Here is a 26,993-nt window from a genome sequence, read left to right as displayed (position 1 = left end):
AGGAAACCTCTGCAGACCAAGTCTTAGAAGGCTAAGCAGCTGGAGGAATGCTGGGAAGAAGCGCAGCCAACAAGGCACCTGTGTCTGTGACACTCTATTTCTTTAGGGACATCCCAGAATGCCATCACATTTATATTAACCATAAGGTCATAAGGAAATGCGTCTCATATTCCTACCCCGAGGCACCATCAGCTGACAGACATCTGGGTTTGGTGAGTCCCCACCCTCAGGATCCCGGAAGGACAGATGGGTCCTGACCGGTATGCACTGGCAGGTACCCTTCTGGCAAAAGACTAAGAGGCAAAGTTCCAGAGAGAACATGAGCCAGACGAAAGGCGCCCTCCCAGTGGATGAACAGAACTTCAGATGTATCACAGGAGGGGACATAGAGGGGAAGGTGGAAACAGCAGTGCGGAGTGAGAGGCTCGATCAAGAGGAGCCAGAGATGTGGGCTACAGGGAAGGGGGGTTAGTCAGGGCAGAAGCATCTAGGTGACAACTCGTGATGCCTCCAGATCCATAGTGAGTGGCCACCCAGGGACTGTGGACGTGTTCAAAACACACAGCGGGCCAACAGCCCCGTTTATGTATTTATGGTCAAAAGAGGTTGCACCTGTCTTGCCACGGGGGCATCTGCAGGCAGGGGAGTTCTGTTCTGAATGAGTCCCACACGCACAGTCCGAGGCGGCCTCAGCTGCTCCTCCGCGGCCTCAAAGGCATATCCCTGCAGCTCAAAGTCCCCTTCAGAGGCAGCTTCCAAAGCCCTGCTGGGCAGATCAAGCTTCCTAAATGGGCAGGAAAGGTGGGAAACTATTTGCATGAGGTCGGCTGAATTGAAACCTCCCCTCCATGTCCCACCACCCATCACCTCTGGGGGGCAGTCTGGAAAGGAGGTGCACAGAGCAACCCAGTGCCATGGCCCACTCGTGGGAAGCTGCAGCAGGGGCTGGGAGGGGGAGGGCTCTGCCTGGTGGAAAAGGGACACTACACTGAGTGTGGACTTCACCAGGGAGGTGCCTGTCCCAGTCAGGCCTGGCAAAGCTGGGGAGTAGGAAGGTGGGGGCCGCAGGGTGATGGGTCAAGAGGTTGATGTTCCGGAGCTGTTCACCTCAGGGTGGAGATTAAGTCTCAGCAGTCAGCACAGAAGAGAGGCAATGGATTTCCAAAAGCGTAGACTAGAATCAGAGGGCTCCCTGAGCCTGGCGGGTGGGACAGGCTGTGATAAGGCAGGGCCGCTGCTGAGAACTGAGTTTAGGAGATGGCTGAGTGGAGGGGCTGGGACTGATTGCATGGTAGGGGTGGGTTCCTGTGACCCTTCGCTGCTAAGGGTTACAGGTCTCCGGTGAGCCCCACCCCTGTCCTGCGGCTGCTCCCACCAGGGGCAGTCCCATGCCCCATACTGGGGGGTGGGGGCCTGGTGGGACCCAGGTATCCAGACCAAAGACGCAGGCACTCATCCTGGTTTATGGTTTATTGACAAAGGCAAATGGATTATTTATAAAACCTTCTGCCTAAGTGACCACTGGCCAAATGGCAAACACCTCCTGATGCTGGTTGGATGCCCAGCGCTCAGGTGAAACCCGCAGGTGCACGGGACATGGCCTCTGGCCAGGAAGGCCTTACCATCTAGGGGCAAGATGGTTATGAAATACTCAGGGAACACATCAAAAAATAACCTGACAGCCATTATCTAATAATAATATTTCTCTCCTACTTTAAATCACTTTCTTAAAGACGTTTCTTTCAAAATCACAGCCCTGTCAGCCCAAGCCCCCTGTCGCCACCCCCTGCCAGGCGGTTTCCATGTGACGGCCCTGACAGCTCCAAGTTGGGTTCCGCCCCTGACAATCAGCTTGCTTTTCAAATAGTCAGGGTTCCGTTCACTTCAGCAGGTTAGAAATAGCAGCAGTGCCCACACCGCACCTCCCCTCGCCTTGACTGCCTCAGACACAGTCCTGCCTTTAAGCAGAGGGCTCCCCTGCTACAGACCTCAGTCCCAGGACAAGTCACCATGGAGGACAGGAGAAAAAGGAGAAGGACTCTGTGTGTCCATTTCCCCTCAGGCCCTCGGGCAGGGGAAGCAGGACCATCCTTTCAGAGACATCTTGGCAAGCCTGTCCTCCATCTTGGTCTCCTCCCAGGAAGAGAGCAGATGGAAGAGATCTTGTCTCATCCTTGCAAGCCCACCTGTAGCCGTCACCTGGATGACAGAGGTCCCTCAGCCTCTGGCCGTCTTTTCTTATCCAACACCCATAGCTGTTGGCTCTCCCCATCTTCCCACCACCATAAGCCCCATTATTCTGAGATGTGCAGCCTCTCTGCTTTGTCATTACGCTGAGTGCTGCCTCCATCCCTCCCTGACCCAGCTCCCTGCGGACACTCATCCTCCTAGGCTTCAGGTGGCACAAGCCAGGCCACTCCAAGTCACACAGAGTGAGCTACCCTCAGGGTGTTTAGTCACCTCCACCTTCCTGTTATCCAAGTAGTCCGTCACCATGCCCTAGCCCATTTAGTCTTGGGAGAACCCAAGAAACCCTCGAGCCCCATTCCGTGAACAAGTGTTGTGCCCACCAAAGGCTTGGCATAGGGATGTGGTGGACATAGACCAGTATGGCTCCGCTGGGGGGTGAGGCAGAGACCAATAGATGAACCATAACCTCAGAAGGGCTCCATGCTGCCCGAAACCCTCCCTTGATCCCTGTATTGGCCTTCTGCCCTTCTGCCCCTTATCCTGATATTAAGGCCCCTCATGGCCTCACCTCTAATGTCAAGGAGGAAAGCCCACCACTTCCTGCTCTGGCTGCAACATACCGTCCTGGGTCCCTCCCCTGGTGCCCAGCTCCCCCACCAGGTTCAAGGCAGGCCTCGCCCGAGGGAGCCCAACTCCTGCCTCCTCTGCGACCTCTAGCTTCTACAACTTCATCTTCCCTCTCTAATAGCTCTTTACCATCAATGTTTTGAATAATTAAACTAGAGCTTTGCTACTAAAGAAACACATGTTTGTGGGAGGAAAAAAAACCAAACAGTGGAAAGGATGTCAAATGAAAACTGGGTGCCCTTCCCCATCCCGTCCCTCAGGTCCAGTCCCAAATCTCAGAGACAACCCCTCTTAACAATGTAGGTATTTTTCTAATATTTTCCTCTATGTGTGTAAACTACACTGGTGTCCTGTATATTCTGCTCTACTACTTGCCTTTCTTATTAACAATATGCTCAGACATTCCTCCCTGTCTCCTCCAGACCTACCACATCCACCATTAAAGCGGCGTGAGAGTCACGTGGGTGGCTCAGTTGGCTAAACTCCTGACTTCCGCTCAGGTAATGATCTCAGCCTCATGGGATTGAGCCCTGCCTCCTAGGGCTCTGTGCCCTTGGGGAGTCTACTTCTCCCTCTCCCTCTGCCCCTCCCCCTGCTCATGTGTACACACTCTCTCTCTCTCTCTCAAAATAGAAAAAAAAAAGCTATCTGAATCTTTCCCATTACATAAATAAATAACGGAAGGAAAAAAAAAGGACACAGGTCCTTCTTGCTACTTCACTTGCATTCCTCACCTCCCCTTAGTAAGGAGCTTCTCCAAAGCCCTTACCTCCCACACCTCCCTCTGCCGCCTGTTCCCTGGGGCCCACTCCCCACTCTGAATTTCCACCAGCCTTCTGGTTGGCTTTAGCAAAGGGAGAGCCTCAACCTCCTGTCTTCATCCTTCTAGACCTCCCTGTACTACCTGACACTCTGTCCCTATCCTGCTTGGTGTCTTTAATACTTGCCCTAGGTCCCTGATGCCTCCTTCCTCACCTCTTGAAGTACCATGCAAAGTCTTCACTTCCTGGGCCTTTTTTTAACAGCAGGTTCTCCCGAATCCTTTCCCAGGCCTTTCCCACTCCACACCCACTCTTCCTCCTGGAATGAGGACAATCCCAATACCAGCCTCCCCCAGTGAGGACCACCTCTGCACAGTCCCTGTAGTGGGTTGAACTGTGGCCCCCGACGAGACACCCACATCCTATATGCAAAACCTGTGAATGAGACCTAATTTGGAAAAAGGACATTTGCAGATATAATTAAAGACGTCAAGATAACTTCATCCTGGATTATACAGGCAAGCCCTAAATCCAGTGACCAGTATTCTTGTAAGAGATGTGCAGAGGACAGTCAGGGGGAAGAGAAGGCCATGTGAAGACACAAGCAGAGATTGGGGTGATGCTGTCACAAGTTAAGGGATGTCAGAAGTCACCAGAAACTAGAAAAGGCAAGGAAGTATTCTCCCCCTAAAGTAACTCTGTTACTTTAGACCTTCTCGTTTTTTTTTTTTTTTTTTTAAGATTTTATTTATTTATTTATTTGATAGATCACAAGTAGGCAGAGAGGCAGGCAGAGAGAGAGGGAAACAGGCTCCCCACAGAGCGGAGAGCCCAATGTGGGGCTCGATCCCAGGACCTTGGGATCATGACCTGAGCTGAAGGCAGAGGCATTAACTCACTGAGCCACCCAGGCACCCCAGACCTTCTCATCTTTCACCTGCTCTTTTCAAATTCTTTAAAGACTCCCACCACCATTAGGACAGATCTCGCTGCCTTAGCATGGTGTATAGGACCCCTGGGCCTACGACAGCTACTTTTCCCTCCCCCTACCCTCCCCCCACAGCATTCTACACCTAATTCTAATCCTTGAATGAGATGCTCCCTGGTGTCTGGGCCTTGATCCGGAGTACCCGAGCCCTTCCTGTCTCCAAACCAACTTCTCCATCTCCTTCAGGATGCAGTCTCAGCATGGTGCCCCTGGGAAGCCTTCCTGACCCACCCCCACCTGTTCACGTACACTCTCTCCAGCCCACCTTGCATCCTTCTCTCACCATGTACGACAACCACGAAAAGGCAGAAAGCCCCTTCAGGGGGGAAACCGTGGCTTACTCATCCTTGTACTCCGAGTGCCCAGGACAAAAATAAACATGCAATAAATGTTGAATGAATAAATGCTTCTTGGTTCTGGCTGTCTTAAAATTGAGAGTCCATGTATTTTGAGGATTTCAGCTGCCTGACCCAGGCAAAAGCCCATTTAGCTCATACACTTAAACATTTACTAAGCATCTCTTTGTGTTTGGCACAGCAAGTAATCGGGGAGAGAAGGTGGTCTTGTGTGGAAAGCAGTCAGGAGCCCCAAAGAGGGGCTGAGGACTCAGGCTCCACCAGCCCTTCCTTCACAGAGGTGGCCATGTCAGTCAGGGTATAAGAAGTGAGCAGGAGTTTAAGTGAGAAAAGAGTTTTTAAATGACTAACGGTTTTCCATCTTCAGTTCACAATCCTGTGCATAGCCAAATCCCACCCACTTGCAGGGACTGAGCAAGCACACTGGCTAATACACTAGAGGTAAAGCCTGAAAGGCCTCAGCGCTGAGTGGAAGAGAACCTTTTCTGAACAGTTATTGTAAGCCAAGCCCTTTGATGGGGCCCAGTCACCACCAGCCAATGGGTGTTGGCTCTCATTTTACCACGCATTATAATTCCTACCCACTCTGGAGAAATCCAAATGCTCTCACACAAGGTCCCTTTTGCAAGGCAGTCCTTATCCCAGTCTCTAGAATGTGCCTCAGCCAGTCACCTATATTGGAAACTTATTTCTCTTTTCCTAAGACTCTGCTTTACCCCTTATACCACACACTCTCTCCATTTGTTCCCAGAAGAACATGTCCACCTCATCCTTAAAAGAAACAAACAAACAAAAAAGCTATTTCCATCCTGAGACCCTCTTGCTTTAAGACATCTTCAACTCTAAGAGGCTTCCAGGTATGGTGGAAAGTAGTAGGTCAGCATGATTTCACTGGAGAAAACTTAAAGGACATCCACTTCCAGGTATCCCTCTTTGGGTATGAAGAGCCCTTTTCAACAGAGTTCTCTACCACTCCTACCCCCAAAGGCAGTTGTTCTGCCTTTATCATCCACTAGCTCTGTTTAAATGAGCTAGTGGATGGTCAAGTTCACTTTATGTTCTCTTAGGTCTGAGATCGGGCCTCCCTGCAGTAACTCCAGTGCAGCCAGTGGCTGGGAACCACTGTTCCAACCACTGTTCCACCCTTGAGTTTCAGGTTGATCAGGTTCCTGCCTCAATGTCATTGCCACAAGGTCAGGAAGTGCACAGTCTGGCTTGGGGGGGGGTGGGTAATGGGAGAGCCCACCAGTGGGCAAAGCAGTGGAAGATGATGTCAGAAGCTGCATGGGGTCAGAGTTTGGATTTCACTCTAAGAGCCATGGGACTCCTTCACAGAGGAGTTTTTGTTTTGTTTTGTTTTAAAGATTCTATCCATTAGTTGAGAGAGAGCATGCATGCATGCACAAGGGGTGACTGGGGAGGGTTAGAGGGAGAGGGAAAAGCAGGCTCCCTTTTGGCAAGGAAGCCTGACAACTCAGGGGCTGGAACCCAGCACCCCAGAATCGCGACCAGAGCCAAAGGCAGATGCTTAACCAAGTCTGCCACCCAGGTGCTCCTCCTTCACAGAATTTTAAGCACAAGAGCAAGAAGATATGATTTACATCTTCGGGGTTGCTTGGAGAAAAATGGACTAAAGAGAACCAAGAGTGAAAGTGTCTTCCAGCTTTGTATACCCAGTTCCAGCAGTGCACTAACCTAGTCCTAGTGATGCACACGACTGACTGAGAGCAGAAAAACATTTGCACTGAGTGTGGTAACTAATTCCTATGGCTTGCCAGTGGGTAAGGTTCCTACTCAACCAGATTCAGCCAGCCTCTACCTCCAAGGATCTGCCAGAGGCCTAGTCACTGCAGGAAGTAGGGGCTGGGCCTGGACAGTCAGGTGACCTGCTAGGTGCTCTGGCTGAGGCACGGACCCAGACAGACACCCAAAGCATAGGCCTGCGTCTGGGGAGGAAGCTGGTCCCTGGAAGTAGGTAGAGAGCTGGATGGCCACAGAGAAAACGACAGAGAGTAAAAACCCATCCTTTCCCTTCCAGGTTCTTTTCCCTTCTGAGTTCTGGGCAACAAGGGGGAGAACTGGCTTGTAAAGGTCACTCGGGGGTTATGCAACCCCCGAGGCCCAGAGCCATCACAACTAGATCTCCTAAAGCTTCTGCTCAACAACTCAGATCTCCGTCGCCCCGTCAGAACCCTTCAGATCCTGAAGCACTCTCCCTGGTTCCCCAGACCCACACTCACTGGTCCCAAGGTCTCCCCACCCGAACCTCTGGGCCCCAGACCTGGTTTCCTTGCCATAGAGAACGCGTTTCACCTCCTGCAAGTCTGCAGGAGGCAGGTGCTTCTCCAAACTGTGCTCCAGCGACTCCCACTCAGGACCCGCCATGGCTGGAGTCTGCAAGCGCGGACGAGGCGCTAAGGTCCAGACCAGTACTGCCTACCCTTTGCCCCCAGAAAGAGGAGGAGCCGACAACCAGGTCCACGCACGCGCTCTCCTCTCTCCCCTCACCTTCGACCTCTGGAGGGCTCACGTGAGGCACGCCCCCTCCTCGCGCCTTCCCAGGCTTCGCGGGTGGGACCGCCCCTTGCCCTTCGCGCCTCTTTGCGCACGCGCTAGGACACGCCCCTTCCAGCGGCGGGACCGCCCCGAGCCCTCGCGCCTCTGCTGCACGCAGGAGCTGCGGCTTTTTGCCGCTTGCGGCCTTTGCGGGTCCCCAGATGCGTTCTGTTGCCTCCTCCCTCGCCGTCCGGTTCCTGGCCGGAGGTGTCTGGCGGGACCGAGAATCCGGAGAGGCGGCGAGGGAGCCCCTGAGCGCGGCCTCCGGGGGCGGGCAGCGGCGCGGTCTGAGGTAAATGCCTGGCCCGGCCGGTCGGACCCTCGCGGGGCCGGTTCCCGCCGCCGCCGCCAGTGGGCAGGGCTTCTCCTCGCCCCGACCTCGGTCTCCGGTCTGCCAACCGGGCCGGCCCACCGCACGGGACTGCGGAGGAAGGTACGGGACGAGCTTCAGTGTCCCAAGGGCAGTAACTGCACCACCGTTTTCCAGTGCCCCGTATTTGTGAGCACTTAGGGCTGCCCCACCCCGCCTGGGGCCAGGCTGGAAGACCCTGGCCGCACGCGGCCACCCGGGGCTTCGGGGTCCGAGCCTGGCCAGCTTGAGCGAAGGGTCAAGGGATCTCATGCGCTTGCGTGGAGTGAATACGGCAAAACGCTGGGGCCCCAGCGCGGGGCTCCCACTCCGGACCCGTGGGCCCGCCTGTCGGCTCTGCAGTCTGCAGTGGGTGTGCCCGCAGGGGAGGGAGGGGGGCGCTTTAGACCCGCAAGGCCCCTCTCGCAGTTCCCGCGGATCCAGAGAGTGCTGCCCCCTGAGGAGACAAAGATCCACTTTTCAGCCCAACTGGGAATCGGAAGGGAGCAGCTTAACTCTGGTGAAGAAACCAGTCAGCCCAAGTCCTGGTTAAGCAACTTGCAAACCTCGTGACTCCAGGGAAGTTACCCAGACACTCTGACCTGTTGCTTTATATGTAAAATAGAAAAGCGGCTACCTTGCAGGGTTGTTTAAAAGTAAGATAAAATGGAGGGAGGGGGGAAGTGTCCCCATGGCTTAGTTGGTTGAGCATCAGACTTCACCTCAGGTCTTGATCTTAGGATCGTCAGTTCAAGCCCCGTGTTGGACTCCCCGCTGGGCGTAGAGCCTACTTAAAGTAAGATAAGCACAAAACGGTCTAAAAGTAGGTGCTGCAGACCAAATGGTTGAGATATTTTATATAAGTCAGTAACTCAACGAGTTTTGGCCATTGTTTTGATAAATGTTAACAGAGTTTGTAGTTATCTGATGGAGCTCCCTTTTCAAGAATGCAAACTTTGGCTGAGGCTTTTTGTATGTAAGGCTCTGAGATAAGGACAATACACAGAGAACAAAACCTAATACTTTTTCTTCACGGTTTAAGGTAGGGACAAGCTTGTAAATACTTACAGATACAGCAGATTTAAATCTGTGGAAAAGGTATACATTATGCTATGGAATTCTGAGAAAGAGGTGATTTCTGGCCTAGAAAAGGAAATTGTTTGAGGCCCAAGAAAGAGGTCTCATCGCTAACTCAAAGTGCCTCAAAGGAAACTTGACCCCCCCCCCCATCCCCAGGCCTCTTATCTCCTGTAAGGTATTTCCTATTTTAGCTAATGGTCTCACTGCCCATTCATTTTGCCAAGCCTTTGAGAGTCATCCCCAACTCTTCCATGTTCTTTCCCTCCAAGGAAGCATCAAATTCTGCTAAATTTATCTCCTAAATTTTGTTAATCCTTCCCCCTCCCACCTCATGCCTACAATCATGTCATCTTTTGCTTGAATTGTTGTTAGTCTTCTAACCCCTGTACCTCTGATGTCTGTCCTTAGTTGTTTTTCTAAAACTGATAACTTCCCATCCTTTGTGCCCTCTCTTTCAATGTCTTCCCACCTGGAATGACCTCTCATCTGTTTCGTGAGCTCCTACTCATCCCGCAAGATGCAGCTCAAATATCACCTCCTCTGTAATGTCTTATTCAATTGCTCCGGGAAAAGTGTAGATTTCACTATCCCTTTATGGATACCTCTGTTAGAGCATTTATCAAAAGCTGTTGTGTAATTATTTCTGAGCCCTGGGCAGGAACTGGGTCTGATCTGCTTCTGTATCTACAGGGCTCTGGCACTCAGTAAATGACTGTTTAAGGAATTAATTCTGATGGGATCAAGGACAGATTCATTAAGGTGGTGACATTTGAGCTGGACCTTGAAGCAGAAGTAGAAACTATTATTACTAGATAAATTGCTTAATCCATCTTTCCCTATTGTTCAGTGACAGGTCATTCATATTGGGTCATTACAAACCAGGGTTTCACAAATATGCAGTGCTAATGTGAGAAGGATAAAAAAAAGTTGTATTTAAATTTTTATATTTACCTAATTTATTTTTCACTCTAAATATTAAGACACCACTAGATCCTTCTATGGTAATCATTAAAAAAAACTTTAAATTCTGCCCTAGTTTCTTTTTGTAATACCCAGCCAAGCCCCAAAGGTTTGAATTGCATGCAAGTGTGCTAGAATAAGAGACTCCTCCTTGTTTTGAAGACCATCTCGTTTTGTGGCAACATGGTGTGGTTTATGGATATATAATCATTTGAGTGTATACAGACATGAACAGGAAGAATAGAATATACCACAACCTCAATATAATGGTTATTTCTGGAGAATGAGGTAGAGGAATGGGTATCATTTGCTGATATATAATATTTTAATTCTTTTTTTAAAAAGATACAAAACATTAAAGTGCCATTTCCTGTCAAAAAAGATTTGAAGCATATGATGTTAACATTTAAAAAATCTGGGTATTTGTTGTTAGGCTTTTCTTTACATTTGAAATATTTTATAAAAAATTATAGAAAAAAGAGATTTAGACCGAGTCAGGAAATCTAGTTTAGTCTGGGTTCAACCTTTATCTCCGCTTTCCTGTTTTAAGAAAGTTTGTCGAGGGGAAGAGGCTGGAAAGACAGTTTATAGAGATAAACTAAGCCTTTCCTAATTCTAACAAAATATGATTCAAATAATATAGTCCTATATAAATTCCTCTGTTAACATGCTTATTTGTGACAAAAGAGTTTCATTATAGAAACTGATTTTATAGGAAGAGTTCATTTGTTAGAAATGTACTAGTGTCTGTTCTTAGGTGTTATTTTTAAATTCACGGTGTGTGTTAATCTTGATTCTTAAGGAAAGTGTTTAAAGTACTATGGGTTCTGCTCATCATATTTGAAGAACTAAAATTTTATGATAATCATTGCTGAGTAGTCCTTGAAAGGGCTATGGCATGGAGATCCCACCGCACTTTATTCTCCTTCTAGCGAGAGGGCTGCTTATTACCATTTTAACACTTTATGACGCACACAAGCTTTTGCCTCTTTTTGTCTCATTTCATCCTCCCAGTAATACTGTGAACTATGGGGCAGGGTTCTTGGTATTTGTCAGATTTCCAAGTTAAACATAACACTTATTGGAAATGAAAATACAGAAGCCAGTATTTCACTGATAGTCACAAGGGAAAGAGCTGAGGTGACCTGATTTCTAAGCAACTTTATAAAAGTCCCAATTGCTGTCTTAATGATGTTTCTTAGCTCAGAAGTCATATTTCTTTATTTGATAGGGCTCATTTTATCATCATCATTATTATTACTCTTATGTATATGGAAGAGTTTTGGAATGGTATCCCCAGCCTGACTGAGAATGGATTTTGTAGCCGAGAAGAGCCAACCAGTTAAAATGGTGACTTTGTCTGCCAATGGTGAAGTTTCTTTGCCTTTTAGTGGCCTGAATGTTTTAACTTTTGTTTCACTTTATCCCTTGTGCTGCTTGCTTCTCCTCATGATGACACATGTTCTTCCCTTCAAGGCCTTCTTTACTCATTAAACTTGTATAATTACACCTTAATGTTAGTTGACCGACACTAAAAATGCACTAATCGACTCCAGTTTAGTAAGGTCCTCTTCAAACCCTGCAGAAGGAACCTCTGATACTGTAAGTGTCAGGCATAGGAGAGGCCCTAAAAGAGATATTTATTTATTTATTTATTAAAAGATTTTATTTATTTATTTGACAGAGATCTACAAGTAGGCAGAGAGGCAGGCAGAGAGCGAGGAGGAAGCAGGCTCCCCGCCGAGCAGAGAGCCCGATGTGGGGCTCAATCCCATGACCCTGGATCATGACCTGAGCCAAAGGCAGAGGCTTTAACCCACTGAGCCACCCAGGCACCCCTAAAAGAGATATTTAGATCAGGAAGCCCCACCCCTCAGATAACATCATTGAACAGCCTCAGTTTTTTTCTGGGATATGGCTTATCTGATGCATTCCTATTGCTACTTGTACATTCCTTGTACAGGCTCTCATCATTTCTTAAATTACTTCAACCAACTCATAATTAGTCTTTCTGCCTCCCAACTTCAAATTCCCCCTTGGCCTTAGTTCCCAGGTTGATCTGTTCTTCAATGACAGTCCATTAGTTTAGTCTGAAGTCCAACACTGTATGGAATAAGGCCCTCTGATTGGACCTCATTTTATGCTATCACTCTTCCCTGCCCTGCTTTGGACTCTAGTATTGTCCAACTGCTTCTGGTTGTACAAACATTAGATACCATTTCACACCTGTGTCTTTGTTGAGTTCCTTCTTTTCTTAGATAGTCTTATCCAAACCTTAAATTCAAGTGTCTCTTCAATAAAGACTTTCCTGGCTCCTCAGGTTTATGTAAATTCCTACTTCTGTGTTGCCATAATACTCATGTCTTTGAATTTACACAAATTTGCATATAACTAGAGCTCAATAAATGATTGTTGAACCAAATTGAACACCATGTCAGTACTTAGAAATGTTTGTAGTCACTTGATGAATTCTTTTTATGTATATTAACTCAATAGCTGCTTATTTAGCCTGCTTTTAAAAAAGACCACAATTGGCTGCAGCAGATTCTTGTTCCTCTCCTTTCAGTAACACTCAGCTGTCTTCGTTGCACCCTGATTATAGAGGATACAAGTAGTCCAACTCCTTGAGTGACTCTGAACAATAGGTGTTGGGGGAAGGAGCTCATTCTTGGGGACTACTTCATATAGCACAGCTCTGTCTATTGGGAAAGTTGCTGTTCAATATGTCTTCGTTCATCTCTCTCTAATTAGCCTCCTGGTTCGTATTTCCTTGGATTGAGAGTGTGGTGGAATCCTTGGCCATAACGTTCTTGTGTTATAGTTAACGTTTCAGACCCCATTTTCAGAAAGTTGTAGATATAGGTAACAGATAGCTGCCTACTTGTATTTTGAGAAACAGTAGAGTATAACAAAAAAAACATTGAATTGGGTAAATAAACGGGTTCTAGTCATGGTTTTGCTATTATATAATTATAGCTTTAGGTAGATTACTTGATACCTACCCCTTCCTAATCTCTTAATTCAAAGGTATTGGACTAATTCTCATGAATTCTATGATTTTACTGTTGCTAGAGTTTAACATTTATTAAATGTTGTAACAGCTGTTTTCACTGAGACCCTCCACCCCCCACCTTTTTTATATTGATGGCAAGAGCAAGTAGAGCACATGTGCCTTAACACCTGCAGGAGAAATCCTTGCACATTAGTGCCTTAAAGCCAGGACTGGTCCACACTTAGATTGCCATGGGTACAGGGGGAACTGCACTGGGATAGAAATCCAAGGACTTGGGGTTCAACCCTGGTTCTGTCCTTTTTGCTTATGTAACCATAGACAAGTCATGACCTTTCTGAACCACAGTTTATCTATAAATGAAGATAATAATACCCATTCCACTTCCTTTGATTTGAAAGAATCAAATAAGCTAAGTTGAAATATCTTTGAAAATCTATACAGTGGTATCTCTGTAAGATAATTATTTTTAATTGAGGAAAAGGTGTTTGAATATACTATTCCTATGGGAACACACACGCACACACCCATCCTTAATCTTTAAGGTATTTTTCCAGTGGTGATAATGCCTTTGCACTGAATCACTTATATGCTTTCCACTAGTTCTTCTGGTGATAAATAGCATACACTTTGAACACTGAGTAATTTTTGAGGAAGGCTGTAGTCTGAGACTGTGAAATAAAGCAAATATGACTAGCCAGAGCTGAAATCTCGTCCATGAACCATCACCAGTTTGTTAATCATTTAGGCTAGCCAACTCAGCACAGGCTTATGTATCATTAGGAATGCAAAATCCCAGGTTGACTTTTTGGTACCTAAATTTCATGAAATATCAATGTGGTAAATAAAGCTCCTTCTCAGAAAAACAAAAACAAAAACAAAAAACCCAACCTCCTTTTCTACCTCCTTCTCTCCCAAAACAATTACATAAATATGCAGTGGGGTTAGCACCAAAACATGTGGCATTTAGAGATAGTTGTCTGTAAGCTCAGTGTGAGCCTGTAGTGTGTTATAGCTGCCAAAAAAAGCTGTTAGGACCTTAGGTTGCATATTGACAGGTGTAGTAGCTAGAGTATACCTGAAATTTATCTAGCTCTGGGTTAGATACAAGGCATATAAATCATCTTGAATGTATCCAGAAAAGAAAGAGTAATGTTGCTGAGAACATTTAACAACAACAACAGATAGTCAAGGGCACTGGGAACATTTATCTAGCAAAACAAAGCAAACAAACTCAGGAAGAATATTGTCACTTTATTCCAATATCTGAAGGTGGCCACATATAAGAGGTTTATAGTTGTTCTGTTTGGCCCTAAGGAGAGGAGCTGGAGTCAATGGATAGAAGTCAGGGAGGCATATTTCAACCCAAAGCAGTTATTTTCAATAGGTCGTATGAAATGAAATAGGCTGGGTGTGCAGGCAGTGAGCTCTCAGTCGTTCTGGGTGTTCAAGGATGGTCCAGATGACCACTTGGTGGGAGTATTGTAGAAGAAAGTCATCAGATGGGTGGTGGAACCAGATAGTCCATGATTTGTGTATATTGCTTTAACATGAACCTAAAAAGAAAAAAAGCACAACAACTTAGGTATATTAAATCCAAAAAACCATACACAGAGCATAGAATAATATAAGACAGCTTGGTATCTGAAAAGTGAAGTTTTCACTTTTCAAAATCGCAAGGGCGATTTTGCTGAAGAATTAGGAGATGAGAAGAGTTTATTATTAATAGTAGTAGTAGTATTGTATTTGCTTTTTAAAAAAGGATTTTATTTCTTTATTTGAGAGAGAGAATAAGAAAGAGCATGAGAGGGGAGAGGGCCAGAGGGGGAAGCAGACTCCCCACTGAGCTAGGAGCCATCCTAGGACTCCAGGATCCCGGGATTGTGACCTAAGCTGAAGGCAGTCCCTTAACCAACTGACCCACCCAGGTGCCCCAGTAGTATTGTATTTGGTTTGATTGATTTTAAAGGAAAAGGACTATTTTTTTTTTAAAGATTTATTTATTTGACAGAGAGAAATCACAAGTAGACAGAGAGGCAGCCAGAGAGAGAGAGAGGGAAGCAAGCTCCCTGCTGAGCAGAAAGCCCGATGCGGGACTCGATCCCAGGACCCTGAGATCATGACCTGAGCCGAAGGCAGCGGCTTAATCCACTGAGTCACCCAGGCGCCCCGGAAAAGGACTGTTTTTACTGCTGGTGTGAGTGGACCTAGTTTCTAGGACCTAATGATGACTGGAGTTCTGGTCATAGAATCAGAGGTTGAAACAACCAATTTGTGGTTGTAAAAAGTAATTTCAACTTGGAAGTGGTTGGGGCTCAATTAGAGGGGAAAAAACACTGTATGGGGATTAAGAGACCAAGCAGGTACACAGCTGTATACGGTCTAAGGGTGGAACAAGTGTACAGAAAGAATTAGATATTTATGAAGCCAAGCTAAACAGATTGGTGTTCTGTACTTTATTTGCCACCTTAGATAACTAGCATCTTAAAATCCTTACTGAAACAAAGTAGATTTTGCGTTCTGGGAGGCTGTAGTGTGTGCTAATGATCCATTGTAGGGTGCTTGCAGTATTGTAATAAGGTAAAATGTTCTTTGCCCCACCAACTACATTAACAACTGGCAAGTCCTGCCCTTAGTCCCAGGATCTGAGTCCTACTTCATATCCCAACCTTGCTGCTAGCCCTGCCTGAATGAATGCCCCAAATTGGATAACCAGTCTGCTATATTGGAAGTACTAAGTCTTCTTGCATTCCAGCTCAGTAACTGAAGCTACGTTTCATTTCCTTAAACTCATCACAGTGCACTGTTGTCTCTTAAACTGAGCACTGCCAAAAACTTGAATCTAGCTTTTTAAAAAAGATTTTATTTATTTATTTATTTGACAGAGAGAGATACTCTCTTGGAGAGATACTCTGAGAGAGGGAACACAAGCAGGGGGAGTGGGAGAGGGAGAAAACAGGCTTCCCGCCAAGTGGGGAGCCGGATGTGGGGCTTGATCCAAGGACCCTGGGGTTATGACCTGAGCTGAAGGCAGATGCTTAACAACTGAGCCACCCAGGCACCCCTGAATCTAGATTTTGAGTCTCACTCTGGTTGCTGGGCCCTGTTAGTTCTCTCTCTCTCTTTTTTTTTTAGGTTTATTTATTCATTTGAGATAGAGAGCGTGAGCACTTGCACACAGCAGGAATGGGGGCAGAGTGCGAAGGAGAGGGAGAGAATCCCAAACCGAATCTAGCTGAGTGCAGAGCCCAACGTGGGGCTTGATCCCACCATCCTGAGATCATGACTGGATCTGAAACCAAGAGTCAGAGGCTCAACTGACTGATCCACCCAGGCGCCCCGGGGCCCGGCTAGTTCTTGCCAGACTCTAACACTGTTTCGTGGACTGCCAGCTGCTGAATCTCACAGCCTCAGAGCCTCACCTTTGGATCTCTGTGGGTGCTGCAGATAGAGGCTTCAGTTCTCTAAGAATCAGGGCTCCCTTGATCATCAAGAGCCTTTCTTACACTCCCAGGTTTCTCCCCAGTTAAGGGAGTTGGTCTGACCATGCCATCTACACTTGGGGAGCCAAACAGTTATTGGCCTGAGACAGAGCAATCCATAGAAGCCCATCCTCCATACTCAGCCTCTGCAGCCACTAGCCATCAAGAGCTTCCTGAACCTGGTATCCTGTGTCCTGCTGAAATTCTGGGCTGTGCTTCTGTGCTCCGTAGCCCCATCTCCGTTAATAACTGGATACTTGTCCTGTCTGGACTCTATAAAGAGTTAGTTTTGGCAGTCCGTGGCAGGCTGTACAGATTGTTTCACAGAAATCTTTTACGTGTTTAATATTTGTACTCTTCATTAGTTAGTTTTAACATGTGTTGAATGTGCCAGACATTGTGTGAGGCCCTGGGGTAAAACATGAACAAGTTGTGGTGCTTGTTTTCATTATCATAATAATGGCTCTTACAGAAATTTCTTGAGTATCTGCTATGTCCCAGGCACTGTGCTAGGCCTATAAGAGCCTTTATAGGGTACAGAAAGTGTGCTTAGGAAGTGGTAGAAGGAAAAGCCAGGTAGTTTGTATTATATACATAAGGCTGCAGACATAGCACATGGTTAGTGCTTGATAAACAATAGCTGTGTTTATAATATTAGGTGATAACATTACTGAAAGTGCCACACAGATCCAGAGCGGGGAGAACAAACATCTGAGCCAGAGGATGTGTAGAGGACACAGGAAGGTCAATCCAAAAAAAAAAAAAAAAAAAGGAAAAGTGAGACTGCAAACAGAAAAAGATGACCATTGCAGAGTAGCCAGTCTGTCTGGAACAGCAGAGTAGATAAAGTGTTGCACCGTACCAGTATATGGAAAGATGTCTAGAGAGTTCTAGATATATACGTGCTAGTGAGAGACTGTAGCCATGAAACCATTAACCATATTCACAGGAGACAATGATTGCGTGAAGTTGTAAAAACCGGAAGGAGAAGACAAGCCTGAAAATTATCCAGTTAAAGGAAGGAAGATTGCAGACTGCTTAGTCACCTGAAGAGAGTAACCCTTACAAAATGAGAGGAGATGATTACCTCACTTAAGTGAGCATTGATCAACGTGTTTGGCAGGACAAGTGGAAATGTTTTTCTCTTAAATAATTCAAGCCTGCAGGCTTCCAATTCAGTTTAAGATAGTATAAGTGTCTGCTATATATAAATGTGTATGGCATACCAGTGGTGAATGAGTAGAATTTAAAAGAGGAATAAGTAAAACTTACTGTCTGTATTCAAGGGAGTGTTCATGAATAAATCTCCTGATGGTAAATACACCATAGCCTTCAGTTGAACACATTACACAAACACAAAGAAATTGTATTTACTTATTGATCTGGTTTATAACATACTTACACCATATAGTAATACTGTAATCTGAGGGAATCAGTCCTTTCTATTTCTTATGTTCTATATCTCTACAAGGTAGACTTAATTCAGGTTTTATGACAAATTTTCATGACTCGTTGTTGAGTTAACAGATTACAGAAAGTGGTGGAGAAACGAATGAAATTAAAATAATATTAAAGTGGGGTGCCTGGGTGGCTCAGTTGGTTGAGCAACTGCCTTCGGCTCAGGTCATGATCCTGGAGTCTTGGGATCGAGTCCCACATCGGGCTCCCTGCTCAGTGGGAAGTCTGCTTCTCCCTCTGACCCTCTCCCCTCTCAAGATCTCTCTCTCTCTCTCTCAATAAAAAAAAAAAAAATCTTAAAAAAAATAATATTAAAGTTACGGCTAAGTGAGATGGGATTATATAGTATTGATATCCTTTATTCTTTTTAAAAGATTTTACTTATTTATTTGAGAGAGAGTGGGATAGTGAGAGAGTGCACAAGCAGGGAGGAGAGGGAGATGCAGGCTCCCTGTGCGCAGGGAGCCTGATGTGAGGCTTCATCCCAGGACTCTGGGGTCATGACCTGAGCCCAAGACAGATGCTTAATGGTCTGAGCCGCCCAGGTGCCCCTAGTATTGATATTCCTTAACTAGTAAATTTACCATCCATTGGGAAGCAATGTTCTTATTTTATCAGAAGCAGCACAGTATAATAGCAAAATTATAATTTTTTTTTGCAAAATCATAAGTTTTTAAAGCCCTGGCAGAACTATGTATTAGTTTCATTACTAATACAAGTTATGTAACATTTCTGGACCTTCTTTTCCTCTTCTTTAGTATAAGATGATAGGACTTGCATTTACGGCTGCTCCAAAGGTCCAAGATCCAAAAGCAGATATATAAAATAATTGGCTGTACGGTGCCCCATTCTCAGTAGGGGCAACCCTTCCCCACAGTGATGTTGCCACTCTTTTAAGAATATTTGGAAACCCACTCCCTGGGGTGCCTGGGTGACTCAGTCAGCTGGGTGTCTGCCTTTAGCTCAAGTTGTGATCTCACGGTCCTGGGAGCCCCAAGTCAGGCTCCCTGCTCATTGGGGAGCCTGCTTCTCCCTTTCTCTCTGCCTGCTGCTCCCCCTGCTTGTGCTCATACTCTTTTTCTCTGCCAAATAAATAAATAAAAATCTTTAAAAAAAAAAAAAAAAAAGGAAAGCCTTTCCCCAAATTGCCTACAGAATCTGTGGCACAACCTCTAGAGATTTAGTGTTGATGCTCAAGAAATCTAGTTTGGTTTTTAGGGGGGAAGGTAGATTTTATTTTTGAAAAAAAAAAAAAAAGACAAGAAAAGTTAACTCAGAGCTAAGTTAATGGGTGATCAGGTTTGAGATGTTAACAAGTGTGTCAGTAAAGTTTGGACTGTGGATTGATCCTGAAAGCAACTCCAGTGTGGACAATTTCCAGGATAGTGTTGAACAAAAACAGAATTTTTGGAATAGGTTTCAGATAAGTTCTTGTACATTTAAATGTCAACTTTATTACATTATAATCATACCTCATTTCTGTGGAAAGGATGATGCATTGATAACAGAGACTAGCAGAATGTGAGGAGAAGATAAAACTACAGTGAATACATAGCGGCCATCCTACTGGCACAGAGTTAATTAAAATGTTTAAAAATTCTCTCTTTGTATAAAACTCAAGCCTGGATACTAACAATTTTTTTTTAAGATTTTATTTATTTATTTGACAGAGAGAGAAATCACAAGCAGGCAGAGAGGCAGGCAGAGAGAGAGAGGGGGGAAGCAGGCTCCCTGCTGAGCAGAGAGCCCGATGCGGGACTCGATCCCAGGACTCTGGGATCATGACCTGAGCCGAAGGCAGCGGCTTAACCCACTGAGCCACCCAGGCGCCCTGGGTACTAACAATTTTTGAAGTTACACTTCTAATCTTACTATGTTAAAGTCTTTTATATTCTCCCAGAGCAGAGCAGCCCTACTTTGTCTTCAACTCAGTATACCTTCAAATGAAGATGTCTTTCTCTTACTAATATCCTTCTTTCAGCTTCCCAGACGTAAAAACTTCAGTCTAGGGGCATCGCTGGCTCAGTCAGTGGAGCATGCCACTCTTGATCTTGGGGTTGTAAGTTTGAACTCCACGTTGGGTATAGAGATTACTTATAAACAAAAATCTTTAAAAAACAGAAAACTTCAGTTGGATTCTTTTTCTCACATTAAACCTGTTACTGTCCTTTCTGCCTTTGAAATGTCTTACATTATGCCTCTTTTCCAGTCTTACTGTATCCACCATCATTACCTTCCTCGCTGGAGCTGGCCTGGATCACTCTATTAGCTAGGAAGCTCATTTCTCTGATTTCTTTTGGCTTCTTTTTTTTTTTTTTTAAAGATTTATTTAATTTATTTATTTATTTGACAGACAGAGATTAGAAGTTGGCGAGAGGCAGGCAGAGAGAGAGGAGGAAGCAGGCTTCCCACAGAGCAGAGAGCCCGATGCGGGGCTTGATCCCAGGACCCTGGGATCATGACCTGAGCTGAAGGCAGCGGCTTAATCCACTGAGCCACCCACGCGCCCCTACTTTTGGCTTCTGATAGAGCTGTTTTAGATTAATTTTCCTAAAATAACACTCCCATCTTGTGTATGTATTTGTTACAATACCTAACACATTGATTTATAAATAATTATTTATGAGGTGCTAATTTGAGTACCTGTCTGGTTGGATTTCAGAATCTTTGAAAACAATGTTCTTTATCTGTGCCAGTAGTGCACACAGCTGTTTGGCCCCAAGCAAGTTATGTGACTGTTCTATGCCTCAATTTCTTCATCTAAGAAATGGTGATAATAGTATCTATCTCACAGCTGTGTTAAAAGAGTATGTATATGTGTGTATCAAAAGGAGGCTTTTATGTTATGATAACTTTTGTATATGATTGTTTTTGCATTATTATAACACTTAAACAAGTTACCGCTTTCTTATTCAAAGTAAACTCCCTTTTTCCTGACTCTTCAAGGGCCTCTGTTTTCAGGGCCACGTTCTCTCTCCAGGTTAGTCTCATTGTATCCTAACATAGTTTCCCATCCCCATAAGGCTACACTTCTTTTTGTCCAACCAGTGTTATGTACTGTTTACTGGCCATTTCCATCCTGGAGGTTCCTCCCGCTTCCACCAATGCCCTCACAAACCCCACCCACCCTTTGAGGTCCTCAGAAGTATCTCTTCCCATGGGAGGTCTTTATCAGCTGTTCTACCTTACACTCACCTCTCTCTTCTGAGGTTCTCTGGCGTTTGGAGCTTGTATCTCAGTTTAGGTACTTAACACTATAGTCTCTTACGTTTCTTTTGTCTCTCCAAAAAGAATATAAGCTCCTAGAGGATAGGAACCATATTATATTTCTTTCATAATCTCTACTATCCATGGCATTGTTCTGGGCTTGTATTCATTCATTTAATATGCTTTCTTTTTTTTTTGAAAGATTTTTTTTTTTTTTTTTTTGACAGAGATCACAGGTAGGAAGAGAGGCAGGCAGAGAGAGAGAGGAGGAAGCAGGCTCCCTGCTGAGCAGAGAGCCCGATGCGGGACTCGATCCCAGGTCCCTGAAATCATGACCTGAGCCGAAGGCAGCGGCTTAACGCACTAAGCCACCCAGGCGCCCCTAATGTGCTTTCTTGATGCATATTTAATGACTCTAGTAGGTGGTGGGATACAATAATTATTAAGAGGTGCCTCCAATCTAATGGGGAGCTAGAGATACAAATATTCAGGATTTTGTAGGAAGACTATATGGAAGACTTGAGAGCAGGTGATTAATGCTCAGATCTGTTAATTAGATAAATTACAGATCTGAGCAGAGGGTGAACTGGGTGAATGACTGGAAGTCAGGGCCTTCAGTCTGGAGTATTAGCTGTGGCATGACAAAGGCTTGAGCTAAGGCACTGGAAAGAGGGTGAATTCAGAAGATATTGTGGGAATTAAAAGGGATTTGTGACCATTCAAATACAGAATATAGAGTATAGATGATATACTCAAGATGACTTAGGCTTATTCCTTGAGCACTTGTTTGATAGTGGAGCCATTTAGGAAATAGCCACGAGGGCAAAAAAGCAAATTTGGAGATTTGGATACTTATGGAACCTCCAAAGAGAGAGTCCTATGACCAGTTGGAAATTCAGGTCTGGAGCCTAAGGATTGAAATTTGGACTAGACAGTGAGAGCTGGGAATCTTAGTAAATAGTGGTAGTTGAATCCAAGGGAAAGGAAGTGATCCCCTGAACACAAGATGCATAAAGATGAGTGTAGAAGGTGACTGAGACAGCAGTGTTCAGAGAAGTTAGAGGAGGTGCAGAAATGAGCAGGCCACCAAAGGTCAGAGTGTCAGGCCATAGTTAATGCTTGAGGAGCCAATTCACAAGTGTGTATTGAATTTAGAGTTTGGGAGGGCATTGAAATGGGCTAACATGGGGTGCCTGGGTGGCTCAGTTGTTAGGTGTCTGCTTTCGGTCAGGTTGTGATCCCAGAATGCTGGGATCAAGCCCCGCATCGGGCTCCCTGCTCGGTGGGAAGCCTGCTTCTCCCTTTCCCACTCCTGCTGCTTGTGTTCCTTCTCTCACTGTGTGTGTGTGTGTGTCTCTCTCTCTGTCAAATAAATAAATAAATAGAAATGGGCTAAGCTGTCCCTAGTATTTCAATATATCGTGACCAAAATGAATTGAATATGGAGAAGGAAGAGCCAACTGTGAGGATAAGCTTTGAATAAGCTTGGAATGACAGGAAGGAGAAAGAACAGCTTATTGTTTGAGGATGAAATCTGGGTTTTTTCAAAATGAAACTCTTTTGAACACTTTTGTGAAAAAAGGGGAAGGAGCTAGAAGAGGGAGAAGCAGTGTCTGTCTGTTGTGTGCTTGGTGATCTCCTCACACTTTTATAGATTCTTTTATTCCATTTTCATAATCACCTTGAAGTAGGGGGTTTCCTGTCCACTTGACATATGAGGCTCAGCAAGGCTAACTGATCTGCCCAGAGGGATGAGGATTTGTTGAATTACAAAGATCAAACACTTGCCTGCCACATGTTGCTGTTTCCAGACTCATTCTCACCCCTTTAACCTTTGTTGTTCCCGATTTAGAAGGACGTGGGAAAGAATGAGGCCAAGGTCACTGTATAGAGACTGCCTAGGGAGCAGTAAGAATATTATCTTGAGATAAGAGGCAGGACGTGAGGAAGAATCTGAACAGAGTAAGGCCTGGAGATGGACATAGGGAGCTAAGGGGACATACCGAGCCTTAGTTGGTCATCTCCTAAGAAGACAGAGGAGGGTAGTGCGAGATTAGAAAATGCTAACTGGATGAGGTGCCTGGGTGGCTCAGTTGGTTAAGAGACTCCCTTTGGCTAAGATCATGATCCTGGAGTCCCAGGATCAAGTCCAACATCAGGCTCCCTGCTCAGTGGGGAGTCTGCTTTTCACTCTGACTCTCTCCCCTCTCCCGCTCTCTCTCTCTCTTTCTCAAATAAAAAATAAATAAAAATTGTATATTCTTTTAAAAAAATGTTAATTGGATATTGACAGAAATCATCACTAAATAACAATGTTTAGAATGCTTTGCTGGGGCGCCTGGGTGGCTCAGTTGTTAAGCAGCTGCCTTCAGCTCAGGTGATAATCCCGAGGTCCTGGGATCAAGCCCTGCATTGGGCTCCCTGCTCACCCTGCTCAGCGGGAAGCCTGCTTCTCCCTGTCCCACTCCCCCTGCTTGTGTTCCTTCTGTTGCTGTGTCTCTCTGTCAAATAAATAGATTTTTATTTATTTATTTGACAGAGAGAGATCACAAGTAGGCAGAGAGGCAGGCAGAAGGAGAGAGGAAGGGAAGCAGGCTCCCTGCTGGGCTCGATCCCAGAACACTGGGTTCATGACCTGAGCCGGAGGCAGAGGCTTTAACCCACTCTGCCACCCAGGCACCCCATTAAAATCTTAAATAAAATAAAATAAAATGCTTTGGTAGAGACATCTGGGTGGCTCAGTTGATCGAATGCCTGACTCTTAGCTTTGGCTCAGGTCATGATGCCAGGGTTGTGAGATCAAGCCCTGTATTAGGCTCCATGCTGGGCGAGGACCCTGCTTAAGATTCTCTCTCTCCCTCTCTCCTTTCTCTCCCTCAAAAAAATAAAGTAAAATAAAATGCTTTGGTAAAAGAAGAGAAAGTTTGTTAAAGATTTTAAAGGTTTTTAAAAAATCCTATCTGAAAATGCTTTCACTTTCTTGAGATTTAAAAAAAGAAGGGGAAGGCAAAAAGGAGCCAAGTTAAAAAAAAAAAAAAAAAGACTTCTAAAAAAGGAGTAGGAAGAATTGGAAGATCAGTATATGGTAGAAAAACTATATGAAAATATCTTTATATTTATATAAATTTAAGTTCCTATTCCCTAAAGAGTAAGGAATAAAGTATCAAAGAACTCCACATTCTTAGGAAGATGTAGAGAACCCAAGGCCTTCTGCTTCAGCAGAGAACATTGAACCCTGGAGTGACGAGACCTGCCTCAGATCCTGGCTCTGTCTCTAGGCAATTCTCATCATTTAACTAGTTCTGTTAGCTCAGCTGCAAAATCTGGGGGTTGATATATGATATCCGAAGTGCCTTTGAGCTCGACATGTCTGTGCTGGTGTTTAGATGTGGTACAACATAATGGTGAGGAGCACAGACTCTGAGGTCAGGATGCTACAATTTCTCAGCATCTCAACCCAAGTTATATGACCGTGGCAAGTTGTTAGCCCCTCTGGGCCTCCGTTTCCTCATCTGTCAACTAGGGATACTAATAGTAAGTAACCCACTGAATGGTTTATGAAGATTCAATGAAAAAAAATATATATAAAAAGTACCTGACAACAGTAAGGTTCCATTTACCTTCTGTTCCTTGCAACCTTGGTAAATGGAATTAACCAATTGGAGTTTGCCAGGTTCCCCTTTTGGGAAAGGAATGAAAGGAATCTTCAAAGATCTGAGTGGTCAGGACCTCTGAGTTATGATTCAGCCACAGTCAACTGTCAAATTTTCCCACAGCTCAGTGGAAAGTCACTGAAGACTCCGCGAAAACAGTGCCACCCCTCCTTCAGTGTTTCTCTGCTGGGATGAACCGCTGACTCTGGAGGTCTGACCATATCAGCGTTCCATCAGGGAGAGGATCTAAGCAGGCTTGATAGATTTTCCAGCCTACGCACTGTCTGTAGGTGCTTCTGCTGTTCCAGCAATGTTGTAAGACTCAAGCCTGTAAGAATTCGTTGTCAACCCAACTGTGGGGCACCAAAGAAAACAAGTTAGAGGGTGTGGGTCATTTTTCCAGGCAGGAGCAATGATGTAGCGACTGTCAGGTTATTTCAGAATTTGGAACCTCAAGTCTTCATCCCCCACACCTTGCTCTGTGTATAAAGTCAAGATTATGGATACCACCTTGACAGAGAACACATATTAGGGATAATCACTAAGATTTTTAAGTTTTCTCAAGTGACCCCAGCGGAAGCTTCATCTATGAATGTAACTGGCCACAGTTTAAACAAAAGTGGAAACACCCACACATTTGCTTATAGTTCTGATATCTTTTGAAATGTTCTTATGTCATTTGCCCAAATTTGAGCTCAATATCCCTTCAATTGCTTGAATTCATCTTTTTAGCCTTGCAGAAGAAACTCGCAGCTAGTCCTATACCATGATGTTCAAGTAACTATTGGTGATCTGGGCCAAAGCTCTTTTTACTTCTTATATTTGCTCTTTTAAGAATGGACATGGTTAAAAAAAAAAAAGAATGGACATGGTTATAGTACAAAGCTGGTCTGGATTTTTCCTTGCACTGAGGCCTACTCAGTACAAGAATAGACTTTAAAATCTAGGCCTCTTGTCTAGGGGGGATATTCCTTATAGCTCACCCAGGACTAGATCCTGCATGCCACTCCCCACATACCAGTCATCATAACACACCTTCAAATAATATTTTAGGGGGCCTGGCATCTGCACTCTGAAAATTTCTGCCCTTGGGCTCACTACTTCTCTGTGTACTTTTTTGTCTTTAGGTAGATCACTGGGATCTCTGCCCTTTGTGGAATAATCTACTCCATGGTTCTTGAAATGCCATACGACACACAATATGTTTGTAGGTAAAGATACTGAGGCCCAGAAAAGACAATTAAGTTGCCCAAGTTCTTACAAGTTCTTACTCAATAACAGGGGTCAAGCCCAGAATGCAGATTTCTCTGAATCCTGCTCACTACTGACTCTATTAAACTAATAAGCATCTTCTTTTATTTTTTTTAAAAATATTTTATTTATTTATTTGACACAGAGAGAGAGATCACAAGCAGGCAGAGAGACAGAGAGGGGGGAAGCAGGCTCCCCACTGAGCAGAGAGCCCAATGTGGGGCTCAATCCCAGGACCCTGACACCATGACCTAAGCCAGAGGCAGAGGCTTTAACCCACAGCCACCCAGGCGCCCCAGAGCATTTTGTTTTAAAGGAGTGGTTAAGGGACCCCTGGGTGGCTCAGTTAAGTGTCTGCCTTCAGCTCAGGTCCCGAACCCAGGGTCCTGGGATCAAGCCCTGCATTGGGCTTCCTGCTCAGTGGAAGGCCTGCTTCTCCCTCTCCCGCTCCCTCTCTCACTGTTTCTCTCTCTGTCAAATAAACAAATAAGATCTCAAAAAGTAAAAATAAATAAAGGAGCAGTTAGGATGAGTGAGGGAATAAGACTGTCAATGAAGAAAGGATAGAACTGAAGGTTAGAACCCAGGCAGAGAGGGGGCTCTCTACGTAGGCAGAAGGCCCAGGCAAGCAGTGGGTACCTGCTTGTGGCCAGGGAAAGGAAGTGCCACAGGGTGAGAAAAAGGCACAGAGAGAGTTGAGTGACCACTACTGCATCCTTGGCCTACTAGAAAATCTCACTCAGCCAAACAGATAGAAATGTCCCTCTAGAACTTACTATTTCTACAGCTGTGAAATAACTGCTGCTTATCTTTCCTCCAGGAGATTCCTTGGAATGAAACCAATGGGAGATCAGGGTTTGGGAGAGTCTCATCAGAGCAGATGGGCCAGCAGCAGCCAGAAAGCTTGTTGCCTTTGGCTGAGAGCACCATCCTGGATCTGAACGTCTTGTGAATAAACCCCAGCAGGCTCAGCCTTAGGCCAGAGTGAAGCTGGCCTGCTTCTCCTTGAAGAGGAACCTAATGTACTCCCACATCTTCCCTCCCCTCTTGCTGATTTCAAAATCA

The 26,993-nt window shown here is 45.2% G+C and overlaps 1 protein-coding gene across 1 annotated transcript in view; it reads right to left on the bottom strand.

Moving 5' to 3' along the window:
* UPB1 (beta-ureidopropionase 1) overlaps nucleotides 1-7,378 on the bottom strand; it is a 30,715-nt gene extending 23,337 nt beyond the window's left edge. Inside the window, exons 1-2 of the mRNA XM_004742454.2 lie at nucleotides 7,204-7,378; nucleotides 613-784 (exon numbers count right to left, since the gene is read on the bottom strand). Of these exons, the coding sequence (XP_004742511.1) occupies nucleotides 613-784; nucleotides 7,204-7,307 (276 nt within the window). The 5' untranslated portion in view covers nucleotides 7,308-7,378. The remainder of the gene's footprint in view (nucleotides 1-612; nucleotides 785-7,203) is intronic.
* Nucleotides 7,379-26,993: the final 19,615 nt, after the last annotated feature.

The sequence above is a fragment of the Mustela putorius genome, unplaced genomic scaffold (assembly GCF_011764305.1).
Source record: "Mustela putorius furo isolate JIRA1106 unplaced genomic scaffold, ASM1176430v1.1 tig00003858_pilon_pilon_pilon, whole genome shotgun sequence".
NCBI lineage: Eukaryota > Metazoa > Chordata > Mammalia > Carnivora > Mustelidae > Mustela > Mustela putorius.
This window is presented reverse-complemented; position numbering and strand designations above follow the sequence as displayed.